We start from the raw sequence: 13,497 nt of genomic DNA on the forward strand, positions 1-13,497 counted from the left end.
GGCTGCCCTTTTATAGACTCGTGGTCGTGGGTCTGAATGCTTACGATCTCTGCCTCTCTGGCGTTTTATTTGAGTTAATTTCGGTTTTATGCCCTAAGCTATCATAGTTTTTCTACTTCGTTCTTGAACTATGAAATCCATCTATTTCATACCTATACTTTTTAATACGCTCTATTTGGTCTAGTAAATGATGGCAACAGAATTCTGTAACGAAAAATAGGTCATGTGAGCGTCGATATGCCATCCTTCCCCCACACAAGTCGGATTCATTGTGTCAAAGTGATCTAATTTTCCGAGGTAAGTAAACTCAGAATTGCTTCTTTTTCTTCTTTTTGGGGCTCTATGGAACTGTGGTGGCAGGATCAAAGCAATAAGGAATGGCGTATGTCGGTTGCTGCAGTCCTTATGTGGTATATCTGGAAGTGTCGAAATGGGGCTGTGTTTGAACATAAGCTAGCTCTTCTTGGGGTGGTGTGCAAGTGGGCAATGGAATATTTGCAAGAGTTATTGTCTGCAAACTCTTTGAACCCTCTAAATATTGTGCCATCCGGGGAGGGTGCTGCAAATTCGTGGATTAGGCCTCCAGATGGGATCTTTAAGATTAACGTGGACGGTTCATGGAAGAAAGACATGGGGAAAGGAGGCTATGGTATTGTGGTTAGAGATTATAGAGGTCTTTTTGTTGCTGCTTCTATGGGTTTTTCACAGTGGTGTGCAAGTTCATTAGTTGCTGAAGCTTTGGCAATTCGACAAGGTGTTCATCTTGACTTCCAACTTGGTTTGGGGTCTTTTTTCGTGGAAAATGATGCTCAATTGCTGGTGAAGATGCTCAATGGCCAGGTTACAACCAATCAAGAGGTGGAAATGATCATTCATGATATTCAAGCCTTAAGCAAAAATTTCCAGTGCTGCGGCTTTTCTTTTGTTCATAGGACTGGTAATTCGGTTGCTCATGTGATGGCAAGTAAGGGTTTGAGTGGTTCGGGGTATAGTCTTTGGACTGAATCCCCACCGTTGTGGTTACTTGGTCCCCTTTCGAGGGACGGGTCTCCCGTCTGATGTATCGTTCCTGACGTATAAATAACAACAGTTATCATTGTGACAAAAAAAACTCAGAATTACTCATAATATTTATTGACATGATTTTTTTTGAAAGACTTATGTTTCTGACATGACCTAAAAAATGGATGATCATATGAATACTTTTTGTGCTCGAGAAAAGCCTGAAAAATGGGGCCAACAGAAGGGTGCCGTCCCTCAAGTTCAAGAAAGCAAAGTTCATGAAAGAATAACAATCCCAAGTTTGACGAGATATGCGTGTAAGGGTGAAAATTACAATTTTGCCATCAAACTAAGGAAAAGATGGTGCGCGATGCTTGCATTTATCCATTTCACATCTAATTTTTGTTCTGCTGTTAAGATTAGACGGTGTTGTTGTTGATCAAATGAAATAGGTGGTTTCGTCATAGTTTAGGGATGAAGTTGAAAAACTTTGGATAGTTTAGTGGTAAAAGCAAAATAACTCCCTTTACTTCGGGTTTTTCCCGTTCATGTTTGGTTCATTAGTTATTTTTTTTTATCCGCCAAAACGCCCCTCGGGCTGTTTGGTTCATTAGTTAAAAGAACAAAACGCAAAATAACCTAATTTTTTAAATTTTCGTGGATGGGTTCTAAAATAAGCAGATAAAATACTAGTTTGATTTTTTTCTTAATGCGAAACAAATGGGGAGCAAAACCTAGAATAAATAAAAAGTTCTCTGTTTTATTTTTTGAACGTGAAGAAGCATAAAATATGTAACAGAAAAACCATGACTTGAAAATTGATTTCAAATTTCTTTCTTGATTATATCAACTTCAGCTGCAATAAATAATTGGGTGCGAGATCCACGTAAGTACGTGGTTTTATAATTTTTTTTTTATTAAAGAAATCTGATCCCTCAAACTAACATTGTTAATTAACAGTTTCGTTCTCAATCACATGCAATATAATACCGAGGACAAAATTAGAGTTTTAGATTTGTTTATAGTGGTAGAATGTATATTTATTATGCCATTAAATGAATTAAGTGTTTTTTGCTAAGTAAAATGAACTAAATTAGAGAAATCATGCTTGGTGAGATAGTTTGCTCATGTCCCTCTTCCGTAGAGACCAAGGTTCGAGTTCCATGAGGAACGGGGTTTAGAGTTTCAGGGCTATGGATAGCCTCTGAGCCTCCTCGTTGACTAACCTCTTGCTAACTATAAAATATGAAAAAATAAATGAACTAAATTATTCGAGCATGATTCAAGTATCATTCGATGTGAGTTTCAAGCAAATTGAAATCGAACGCACTGTACAATACGTTAATCTTTAAGTTTAGATCCAATTGACTCAATATGATTTTTATTGGATAAAAAGATTAAACTACTCCAAATCAATTCGGTTAAAATTCAATTTGAGATCACGTCAAATTAGTGATTGACAAATTAATTTCTATCACGCTTGTGCTTGCGGGATACTTTGTACTAAGATGATGTTCTTCTTGACTCATGTTTTTTTTTTTGTTATCAATGAAAACGATATCATTCTGGAAAAAATAAATAAGAAAACCAACTTTGTCAAAAAAAAAGAGAGGAAAAATCAAACAAATTATCCCACAACTTAAAGCAAGTTTCGGTAGAGCTCACCTTTTTTTCATTGGAAAAAAAAAACTCAGTCTCGACAATAGAGTGCATTGATTGGAAGTGTTTTAATTAATTGTACGGTTTGCCCAAAATTGAAAAAAATACGATGATGATAACAACAGATTATATCACATGTCAATACTATTTTCTGTCTCGTCTTACTTTTTTATTTTCTTATTAGTTAAAATAAACAAAAGAAATTAAAATTATTTGGTATGTCTCAATTGCTAAATTTGTCAAAAATACAAAATGAGCAAACAAGCAACATTGGCATTGCGTAATTTGTCACAAAATACAAAATGAGCAAACAAACAATATTGATAAATGTGGCTAAAGGCCCAACGTCATGAGGAGTTCTCTAACAAGCACACCGAGCCCAAAAACTCGAGCCCTTATCGAGTTAGGTCTATATAAACAAGTCGAGTTTTTTCCCGAGTCGAGCCACGTTGTAGAGTGTTTAGCTTAGCTCAGCTCGCTAAGATTCAACTCGACTCATATCGTAAATGAGCTAAGGTCGAGTTTGAATTTTAGGCTCGTTTAGTAAATAAGTTAAGCTAAACACTCTAAAATTTGGTTTGGCTCGAAAAAAACTCGACTCATTTATCTAGGCCGGATTTGATAACGGCTCGAATTTTTAGTTCGTTTAGTAAACGAGCCGAGCTAAGTTTCTTGTAATGACTAACGCTAACGCCTTGTATGCAATTTTGAAAAAAAAGGCAATCAATAGCCAACCAATTTTATTTTCCTTAATTTCTTGCGAACCAAACGGGTCCCGGCTGGCACGTCTCGGGAAAACGGACACGTGGTATCGCACCAATCGACCATAGCGATTGTATGGCGACGTCGGCCAACAATAAATTCCTTTTTTTAATTTTTCGTAGCCCAACGGTTTAATTCACTGACTCTTGCGGCCACCCTCCTTCTCCCCTCCAGGCGGAGGAGACCGTTCTTTTCAGAGAGAGAAAAAAACAGGAGAGAGAAGCACCGTCGTGTACTCCCTCTACCGCATTGAGGTCTCTCTCTCTCTCTCTCTCTCTCTCTCTCTCTCTCTCTCTCAATTCTGATTCTCTGAATAACTACTCATTTCGAATTGTTAAGATCGTAAACGAAATCAGTTCTATCAATAAGAAAATAACCGGGACGTAGACATCCAGGACACAGATGTGCTCGGCATTGTTCGATGTGGGGTTCCCCATTCTTGTTATGAATTTCTCGGGCATGGAGACATATTTGTGTTTTGAATCTGCATGTGTCCAATCATCTTTGTCCCTAGCATTCCTCGATGTGCTTGTGTTTCTTTTGACTTTTTCAACAATGTCACGGACACAGGTGGACAGATTCGAGCACAGTTGTCTCCGTAACCGTGCGTGTGGATCCCACATGGTAAATGTGAAATTCGCACACACGTAGGCTTTCATTTGTTGGATTTTTATTCGCACTTTCCTTGCATGTTTTTTTGTAGTATTTGTTTAATTTTATTACTCCATTTTTTTTTGATAAGTTAGTTTTATTACACGTTGACAACATGATGTTGTCTATAAGTACTTTTCTATTTAAGTATATAATGAAGAAGAATGATTGTTTGTATTACAGGTAATCTCACATTCTTCTCATCATCTCATTTCTTTCTCACCGGATCAGAGGCGGGGCTCTAGATCCCAAGGCGGCGGCTTGTGGCAGTGGTTTTTTGATGAAGTGGTGGCACAAAATGATGGCTCCTATGCAAAAAATTTGGATCGTTGTTGCCAAGCGTATTGGGGTTCGCAAAACCGGTATGGATTCTTACATTTCTCCCCCAATTTCCCATCTCTGGTGATCACATTGTGGAGCTTTAAGTTTTCTTCTTATTGTGGTGATTTGTTTGAAAACTTACTCTCAAAACGGTCTAATTGTAGGCTTTAGCTTGTTAAGTGACTCCTTAAGATTTTTATTCTCAGAATCAGATTTGTGTTTTGAAAATTCGGCTTGAAACGTGATGTGGATTTTGGGCTGTGGCAAATCGACAATAAGATCAGCTACCTGGTTTTCCAATGGGGTCAGCCTTCTCATATGTGACCATTTGTGGTCTTGTTAGCTTAGCTCCACCCATTGGCGTCGGTTGCTCTTGCACGGCACAGATCTGATACACACGGTGTCAACAAATCAGTTACCAGAACCTTGGTCCCGAGACGCATTACAGGCCTAATGCATTGACCACAAAATTGTCTTTGGGGACAAAAATAGTTTATCTGCACAAATATGGTGTCGTGTGTCCGGGTAAAAGTGGCTGAAAAATGCGCAGGCAGGGCTTTTTTCAAAATATGATATCCCCTACAGCGCCAATGACCTACATTGCCCCGTGAAGTTGTTGGTGCACGCATCACCATTGGTGCTTAGATCGTATTCATTATGTAGAATTGGTAGTACGGACTGGGAACTTGTTCGTTGGTTCAAATCCTCTCTTTTTTGTTCAGGAGATAAGTCAACATCTGGTAGAAATGAACATTTCTGCAAATTATGGTTTTGCCGGACAGTTTCCTCATCAGGTCAATAACATTTTCATGCTTAATTACGATCAACTCACTTGATCAACTTAGAGGAGTTCGATTAAAATTAATAGCATGTAGAAACATGTACTACGAACTTATAATCTAAAGAATGTGAGTTGGTTGGCATATTTGACCAAGTTAAAAGATACTAAAAGAATTGAAACAAAAACCAGCGCGCATGATGAGCTGCTATCATGTCAGCAACAAACAATCTGTAATGGACTCAGATAATTCATCTGATTCATGCCTTGTTGTGTCGTGTCATGGCTTGCCTTTTTCCGGTGCCAAGCACATGACGTCCCATGTTTTGCCTAGCCTCGTGACAAGAACTTGACGTTCCATGCCTTGACTAGCCCGGTGTTTTCCAGGAGAATGTGGACATGGCGCAATGTACATATATCTTGATAGATAGGTTTTGAATCTAGTTAGAGCTTCTTCCAGAATCCTAAGTTGTTAACTTTGATCCGCTCCCAGGTTAGCCCATCTGAAGCTTGATTCCCTTTTCTTTGATGTACGTAACTGTGGAAGAGAAGTGATGAGATGAACTATTGCCTCCTTTTGTGTGTGTGTGCGCGCGCGTCTGCGTGTGCCCTCTTGCAATTGAGTGGACTTAATGATGAATGTAATACTGTGTGAAAAAATGTAGGGCTTGTGAAGCTTCGCCAAGATGTCAGGACTTGCGAGTATGACGATGTGCATGTGTTGTGGGATATGCTGAAGAGAAACGAAACAGAGCTCGCTAGTCCTCCAAGGACAAAAAAGAGACACTTCTGGAACATTTACAATTGGGCAACGTGTGCTCCATATCTTCGCCGCAGCTTTTGATCCATGCTTGATCTACTTGCCCTCAGTCACGAGTTTAAAAACTCCATTCTCTCTGTCAAAGGGTATTGGTATGCCAATCGGTCGCTAAGATTACAATAGAGGGGCTCCTATACGAGTTAATTCCTTCTTATATGATATGAAATTCACTATCTGTAAACTCTTGATATTTATCCAATGGATGCTCTCTAAGAGTTTCCTTATTATATTTAATGTTATCAGCATTGGAGTTCTTCATGTTGTCATTGTGAGTTTGGTCTGCAGTTTGAGAATTATCCATGGAGTATTTTGTTGAGATTCATAGCGTTTGGCTTCTTTTTGACCCTTTCCGGCCCTGTCGATCTTGGTTCATTGTTTGAGTAAAATCATTATGTTAGTGCCTGAAGAAGAACAATCCAGATTCCAGGGAGATGATTGATTTTGTTAAGGGCGCCCGTGACATGTGCCGTCATCAATATGGATCACCTGGCAAATGCAACAATGGTTCTCAGTTATTTTTTATTGCCATTGATATTTCCCCTGTGACTTCTCCTTCTCAGTATCTGTGAAGGATGTCATCAGCATAGGTATTATTAGTTTTCTTGAAAGAATTAGCCACAATGAGTCCCAGTGATCATATTCTTATTTGGGATGAATCTGTCTGTCTCGTGGATTATCGGAACTGAAGTCCTACGCTGCACATTTTGTTTCTGAATTGCACTTGTTTTGTTTGACCCCTTTAAGGCCCCGTTCCATTAAAGTTTTCATTTTTGAAGTACTCGTACCTATTTTCATTTTACGAGACAAGTCATTCCCTTAGTGGAACACACCCTAAGTGTGTCGAACCTGATTTCGTTTCTTTCCGGGGTGGCTTTGCTTTGTTGCATGTAAGAAAATCTGCAACACATGATTTGTGGAATGTGGACACAGTCTCTCTTGTTTTATAACATCTGGACTCTAATTCTGTGTTCGGATTAGTCCTAGTAATAACTACTAATTATGCGATTAGTTGGCTTATTACTACTAATTATGAGATTAGTTGGCTCTGCAGATTACAAATCTGATCCATCCATTTTCTTAATGCACGGTGGGACCCCCAATGGCCGTCGCGAAAACCCCCAGTTTCCTCATTTAAACGCTTTCTTAGTACAGCAAATTTTTGTCTAACTTGTATAATTAGGAGTTAAAAAAGAGAGTATAATTACCAAACTTTTGTCTTGTCTTTATTAAAAAATTTCGCGTTTGTTAGTTTTGCGTTCAATTTTTATGGATTATTGATTCATCTCAACAAAGGAATAAAAAAAATAAAAAATAATTACATTTACCTAATCTTTTTCAATACATCCAAGATAAAAGTCAAAAAAACCGACTTTTCTAGATTTTTGTGGAAACAAGGCTCCTTTCCCATTCCTTTCTCTCCAGTCTCCCATCCAATTTGCAATTTTGTGAGCCTATCCCAGGCCTAAACCAATAGTCAAAACTGTTCATGTCGTAGATCTCGTCGAGAACTTCAACTTAAACCAAAATCATCTTCATCGGAAACCTTTTGATACTTGATCGGTACACTTTTATATTAAAAAATCTATTGTTTTACACCGTATTCGAACCTTTTTGTGTGTGTTTTTTCAGTCTAAATACGTGTCAATCAAGTACTCCATCAAATAGTTTCTGGTGTTGATCAACTATCAAACGGTTTCCAATCAAGATAATTTTTCATGTGATTGAATTTCTCGACGAAATCTACAAATGAACAGTTCCGATTATTATTATGGACGCGTAATGGGCCCATAAAATTGCAAACTGGACATAAAATTGCAGACTGGACAAGAACGGGAGAGGAGCCAGTTCCAATCGGAAGACATTTATTTGGTGAGAAAAAAAGAACTAAGCACACTGTAAACCGCAAAAGGTTGTGCCCGGAAAAATATTCAATGCTTTGTAGGCACCGTTCCAAACATGGTGGTGCTCCACACACTTCTCTACTCACGTAACACATAATTTACAATTTCTCAACAAAATAACAGTATATAGCTTATACAAATGTGTGATTTGAATGAGTTTGGACTACCGTGTGGTGCTCAGGGTCATGAAATAACTTACTCGTGGCGTCTATAGGCCGGTCTGTCTTAAAAAACTGCCCATACTCGAAAGGCTCGCTTCCCAGCACGCCCCAATTCAATTCGCTTCAATCCCCACTGTTTCTGCAGCAAAAGCAATAAATCTCTCCTGTACTCTACCTTCGTCCAGATGCAGGATAATGAAAACCCACATGATCTCCTTTACGATGCAATTCAATACCCATCACGCCCCAATTCAATTCGCTTCCCCACTGTTTCTGCAGCAAAAGCAATAATAATCTCTCCTTTACTCTGCCTTCCAAATGCAGGATAATGAAAACCCACATGATCTCCTTTACGATGTAATTCAATACAATCGCATACAATGTTCCTTCAGTATACTTATGTACGCATTTATACCGATATGGGATCCGAGGCATTCTTCTCCCCTTCTCTCCGACTTGAGGTTCTTAAATCTGACGAAAAGCCGGTGACTTTATTGTGCTTCCTTTTTTCTCGAAGGAAATTTGTGATGGGTTGAGCTATTTGAGAAGATTTTTTGAAGGGTGTGAATGTGCTCAAATCTGAAGTGGGATTTTCGTGTTGTGATCATGAAGGGTTTTGTGTTCTGGGTTTTGTTCTTCGTGTTTGGGACAGCCATGGTGTTTCTTAGTTTCTCCACTGAAGCAAGCACCTCTTCGGTTCCTGGTGAGTTTCTTAATATGTGTCTTTTTATGTTGAATAATTTATCAAGATTGGCATTTTGATAGTACTTTATTGGTAGATATGGCAATGCAACTTAAGAAATAAACGATCCACATATATGGCTTTAGCAATCGAAAAAACAACTATTGACATTACATATCAAATCAAATCTTTTTTTTGGCCCGCTTATGCGAGAGGCGGGTCATCCACACCGGAACTAGGGAAATCACAAGAAATTACTCTCTTGCGGCCTGACCCCAAGAATTGAACCCTGTCTGTCACTTGTGTGGGGAGCAAACCAATCAACCAACCCAACCGGACTGGCTGTATCAAATCAAATCTATTAATGCTGTAAGTGAGACGGAATTCATCTAAAAAGAGGCTGAATGAAACCAATATAAGAGATTAGGGGTGATTCGGTATGCATTGTTGAAATGGCATAATTAAGAGAGGTAGTAGAAAATAATGAAAACCTTGTATGGAGCCATGACATTCTCCTAACTTCGTCCCGAGAAATAATGTGTGGGTGCCTATGGTTTGTTTATGAGAAGTATTTAAGATGAAATTCATCCTTCAAGGTAGTATCGAGAAGAACAGATGTTTGCAGCTGTCTTTTCTCTTGAGTGCTCTATAAGACTAACATATTCATGTCTAATACATCTTTTCTTTATAACATTTTTATGTGTTGATTCATTCATCTACTTAAATAACTTGGCGACAGCTTACTAAGTATATTGTTGATGATGCAGAGGTGTTATGTTTTTGTAATCAAGCTAAAATGAAAATGAATATTTTGTTCAATAGTTGGATTTTTGTTTTGAACATAAGGCATGACCAACGAAAAAACCATATCCTTGCAACTGCTAGATTGTATGATGTTCCCATCCTTTATCGATCCAAAGAGAAAGAGGGTGGTAGTAGATAGGTAGTGGGGTTCTTAAAGACATATGCCCCTCATAAACTCACACACACCGAGCCAAACTTCCCGACGTGGAAACGTTCACTAGTTGGATTGGCTGGACAAACTGCAGTGATCTGCTTTCCTCGTATAAATAAATAAATGCCTTTTATGAAGAAATAAGTAACATGAGGCCATTTTGTAAATGTAACATTTTCTGGTCTATTCAGAGTTACTTGTGTACACTGTTGAGTTTGTGAATGTGGCCGGATTAACATTTTGAAAATTATTGAATCTTTCCTTTTTGTTAAATGCTGATATAAATCCTTGAAATCAATCCCAGATATGGCTTTAACTAGCTACAGGGATGGAATGGCAGTGATGGCAAGAAACAGGAAGCTGAAGGTATATGCACTCAGTTTACAAAATTTGGGGTTTTGGAAGTCCATGTTATAAGTTGGAGTATTTCTTTCCCTTGATATGAAACCATAGGCAAGGTTGATTAATGTGATCTTTTCTCTTTTGTTCTCCACCCATTTCCAATTTACAGAAGAATGGTTATGCTTCAAGGACTAAAAGTGATGTGGGCGGTGTGAATCTGGAGGACTACCACCCTATCGATCCAGTTCCTAGTTCAAAGGCTACCATAAGGCCTGGACCTATCCAACATGGCACTCCACTTATGCCTTACATCCCAAAGCCTTCACCTCCTGGTCACCCCAAGCGCGGTGGGCTTCCTTAACCTGCATGAGAATCTTTCTCTATGTGATTTTATGTGCTTGAAAAGTGGAAGATGTAATAACTTATTAGATGGACTCGATGTTCGAACCATGCTAAATATCGTATCATGCTACAATGCCAACTGATACCTACTTGAGGTGTGTACTTGTTTGGTTTGTAAGCAATTCTTCTTGTTTATGTTGATTTCTTTATTTGTCATGTGGTTTAGGAACATTTTTTTTTGAAAGGCACGTGGCTTAGGAACATTATCTAGCATTGGATTTCAGCTATTTGAATCTGGTATTTGCATATGACTATATGAGCCTATTGTTATTTTCATGATCTCCTCTGCTGGTGATGTTTCAACATTATTTGGCACTGCTACATTTCTTGGATGTACTTTGTGGTGCATCTTTGATGATTATGTGCAATCAGTTTGAGCAAAATATAGAACTTTGGTTACCCACTCAGAATTTGACTGTAAGTAACACTTGAGCTTACGAAGATTTAGAGAAGTATACATCCTCCTCTTATCTTAATATGATCACATCTTCAATAGAATCGATACATTGATACAATTTCATTCATGACTGCAAACATTGGTCTTCTTTCTTGATCACATATTCCTGTTGACGATGAAGCTGATCAACTTGTAACTATCATTGATGCATTGTTAAGTTGAGACTCCGTCGATCAAAGAAACCCCGATTTTTGTGCACATGTTATAGCCTATTTTGTGCCTATTAGACACATCAAGACAACAATAGTAGATATAACTTCTTGGTTATTATGGTAGAACATCTCAATCACTAAATTAACACATTCTCAATCAATCTCCTAAGTTCTACAATTCAATGCTATCAAACAAAATTGAACCAAAATATGCAAAATGCTAGAGAGTTGGAGAGTTATTTTAGAGCCTCTGTTGAACTTAGAATCAACCAGTTATGAGGGCATGCTTTTGGTGGTTGGTGGTCTTTCTTCGTCGACACCGAGTCCGACTCGCCGTGGCCATGGCCCGTGGGGTTGAAGTAATTATCTTATGGCTGGCAATTGAGCACTACCGCCCTAGTGATCGTAACTTTATAGAAGCATTGAAGCTCATTTCTATAGGCTTAACTATCTACAATGCATTTTTTTACTTTAGGTGATTCGATTAAGTACCGCCACTCCCATCCACACTTAGCGGCTTTCCACCTAGCTTTACTTTTACTTGTAGTGGCACACTTTGTGCCACGATACATCACATTCTTAGCTTTATATTCTTTGTTCCGCACTACTCGGAGATATCTCAGGTTTAGGGATTGTAGTCTCGTTCATAGAGTTGTATGGGGCTGATGCCTATTTTGCAGCGTAAAAAACATATAGAGATACGTACCCCCAATTGACAAGATTACAATGATCTGGTCAATCCCATGCAATAGTGCATTATGTAGTGCCATTGCTGTGTGTAGTCCACTCACCGTCTTCATCATCCTCCTCCTCCTCCTCCTGCTCCTGAAATGACGAAAGTGAAGGACATTATTGATGCCAATGGTCAATGGGACCTCAATCTTATTGATGAGGATGACGAAGACGGTGAGTGGACTATACACGGTGATGACATTGCATGAGATTGACCAAAGAATTTTAATATTTTCAATTGGGGGTGCGTATCTTTATATGCTTTTTGCCCTGCAAAATAGGCATCAACCCCATACAACTCTATGAATGAGACTACAACCCCTAAACCTAACATGATTATCTCCGAGTAATGCGGAACAAAGAATCGAGAGCTAAGGATGTGGTGTGTCGTGGCCACTATGAGTAAAAGTAAAGCTAGGTGCTAGGCCGCTAAGTATGGATGGGAGTGGCGGTACCCAATCTAATCACCTAAAGTGAATAATGCATTGTACACAATTAAGCCTACAAAGATGATTTTCAATGCTTCTATAAAGTCAGAATCACTAGTGTGGTGCTGCTCGATCGTCAACCATAAGATGATTGTTTTAACCCCACAAGCCATGGCCACGGTGGGTCGAACTTAGTGCCGGTGAAGAAAGACCACCAACCACCAAAAGAATGCCCACGGGTTCATCTCAAAGCAATTCATATTACTTACAAAAAGTTAGTTTAGATTACCCATAGATTCAACAAGTATAGCTTGGTTATTATGGTAGAATATCAAGACATCAATAATAGATATAACTTCTTGGTTATTATGGTAGAACATCTCGATCACTATATTAACACACTCTCAATCAATCTCATAAGTGCTACAATTCAATGCTATCAAACAAAATTGAACCAAAATATGCAAAACGCTAGAGAGTTGGAGAGTTATTTTAGAGCCTTTGTTGATTAGAATCAACCGAGGGCATGCTTTTGGTGGTTGGTGGTCTTTCTTCGTCGACACCGAGTCCAACTCACCATGGCCATGGCCGGTGGGGTTGAAGCAATCATCTTATGGTCGGCGATTGAGTAGCACCACTCCAGTGATCCTAACTTTATAGAAGCATTGAAGATCATCTCTATAGGCTTAACTTAACTATCTACAATGCATTATTCACTTTAGGTGATTGGATTGGTTACCGCCACTACCATCCACACTTAACGGCCTTCCACCTAGCTTTACTTTTACTCGTAGTAGCACAATTTGTTGTTGCCACGATACACCGCATACTTAGTTTTAGATTCTTTGTTCCGCACTACTCAGAGATACTCATATCAGGTTTAGGGGTTGTAGTCTCGTTCATAAAGTTGTATAGGCTAATGCCTATTTTGCAGCGTAAAAAACATATAGAGATATGTACCCCCAATAGGCAAGATTACAATGATCTGGTCAATCCCATGCAATAATGCATCATGCAGTGTCATTGCCGCTTGTAGTCCACTCACCGTCTTTGTCATCCTCATCCTCCGGGAATGACAAAAGTGAAAGACATTATTGATGCTAGCGGTCAATGGGACCTCACTCCTACTGATGAGGATTACGAAGACGGTGAGTGGACTACACACGGTAATGACATTGCATGAGGCACTATTGCATGGGATTGACCAAATCATTGTTATCTTGTCAATTAGGGGTACATATCTCTATATGCTTTTTAGGCTGCAAAATAGGCATCAGCCCCATACAACTCTA

General features: G+C 38.9%; 3 protein-coding genes across 5 annotated transcripts; all 3 read left to right on the forward strand.

Annotated features, from left to right (window-relative positions):
* The first annotated feature begins 342 nt into the window (after window positions 1–342).
* LOC131328347 (uncharacterized) lies at window positions 343–1,059 on the forward strand. Its single transcript, XM_058361298.1, has one exon. It carries the CDS (start codon window positions 343–345, stop codon window positions 1,057–1,059), a length of 717 nt encoding a protein of 238 aa, XP_058217281.1.
* Window positions 1,060–3,520: 2,461 nt separating this feature from the next.
* LOC131331323 (uncharacterized) lies at window positions 3,521–6,313 on the forward strand. Of its 3 annotated transcripts, XR_009201352.1 has the most exons (4): window positions 3,521–3,677; window positions 4,258–4,436; window positions 5,118–5,189; window positions 5,561–5,575. XR_009201352.1 is itself a non-coding variant. In XM_058365210.1 (2 exons), the coding sequence occupies exons 1-2, from the start codon at window positions 4,355–4,357 to the stop codon at window positions 6,015–6,017; spliced, it is 261 nt and encodes an 86-aa protein (XP_058221193.1). In that variant the 5' UTR covers window positions 4,254–4,354; the 3' UTR covers window positions 6,018–6,313. The 3 variants fall into 3 exon arrangements, 1 of the variants encoding a protein (XP_058221193.1); XR_009201351.1 differs by lacking the exons at window positions 5,118–5,189; window positions 5,561–5,575 and adding an exon at window positions 5,667–5,785; XM_058365210.1 differs by lacking the exons at window positions 3,521–3,677; window positions 5,118–5,189; window positions 5,561–5,575 and adding an exon at window positions 5,839–6,313 and having other exon boundaries at window positions 4,254–4,436.
* Window positions 6,314–8,066: 1,753 nt separating this feature from the next.
* LOC131331324 (uncharacterized) lies at window positions 8,067–10,592 on the forward strand. The gene is made up of 3 exons (XM_058365211.1): window positions 8,067–8,758; window positions 9,997–10,058; window positions 10,204–10,592. Exons 1-3 carry the CDS (start codon window positions 8,623–8,625, stop codon window positions 10,393–10,395), a joined length of 390 nt encoding a protein of 129 aa, XP_058221194.1. The 5' UTR covers window positions 8,067–8,622; the 3' UTR covers window positions 10,396–10,592.
* The last annotated feature ends 2,905 nt before the right edge of the window (window positions 10,593–13,497 follow it).

This window comes from Rhododendron vialii, chromosome 6a (assembly GCF_030253575.1).
Source record: "Rhododendron vialii isolate Sample 1 chromosome 6a, ASM3025357v1".
Classification (NCBI taxonomy): Eukaryota; Viridiplantae; Streptophyta; class Magnoliopsida; order Ericales; family Ericaceae; genus Rhododendron; species Rhododendron vialii.

What these genes read in the sequence shown, in the direction of transcription:
- LOC131328347 (XM_058361298.1), top strand. Translation starts at nt 343, where the DNA reads ATGGAACTGTGGTGGCAGGATCAAAGCAATAAGGAATGGCGTATGTCG.
- LOC131331323 (XM_058365210.1), top strand. Translation starts at nt 4,355, where the DNA reads ATGAAGTGGTGGCACAAAATGATGGCTCCTATGCAAAAAATTTGGATC. An exon ending in TATTGGGGTTCGCAAAACCG is followed by an intron (nt 4,437 to 5,838) that starts GTATGGATTCTT and finishes GAAAAAATGTAG; the next exon opens with GGCTTGTGAAGCTTCGCCAA.
- LOC131331324 (XM_058365211.1), top strand. Translation starts at nt 8,623, where the DNA reads ATGTGCTCAAATCTGAAGTGGGATTTTCGTGTTGTGATCATGAAGGGT. An exon ending in AAGCACCTCTTCGGTTCCTG is followed by an intron (nt 8,759 to 9,996) that starts GTGAGTTTCTTA and finishes AATCAATCCCAG; the next exon opens with ATATGGCTTTAACTAGCTAC. An exon ending in CAAGAAACAGGAAGCTGAAG is followed by an intron (nt 10,059 to 10,203) that starts GTATATGCACTC and finishes TCCAATTTACAG; the next exon opens with AAGAATGGTTATGCTTCAAG.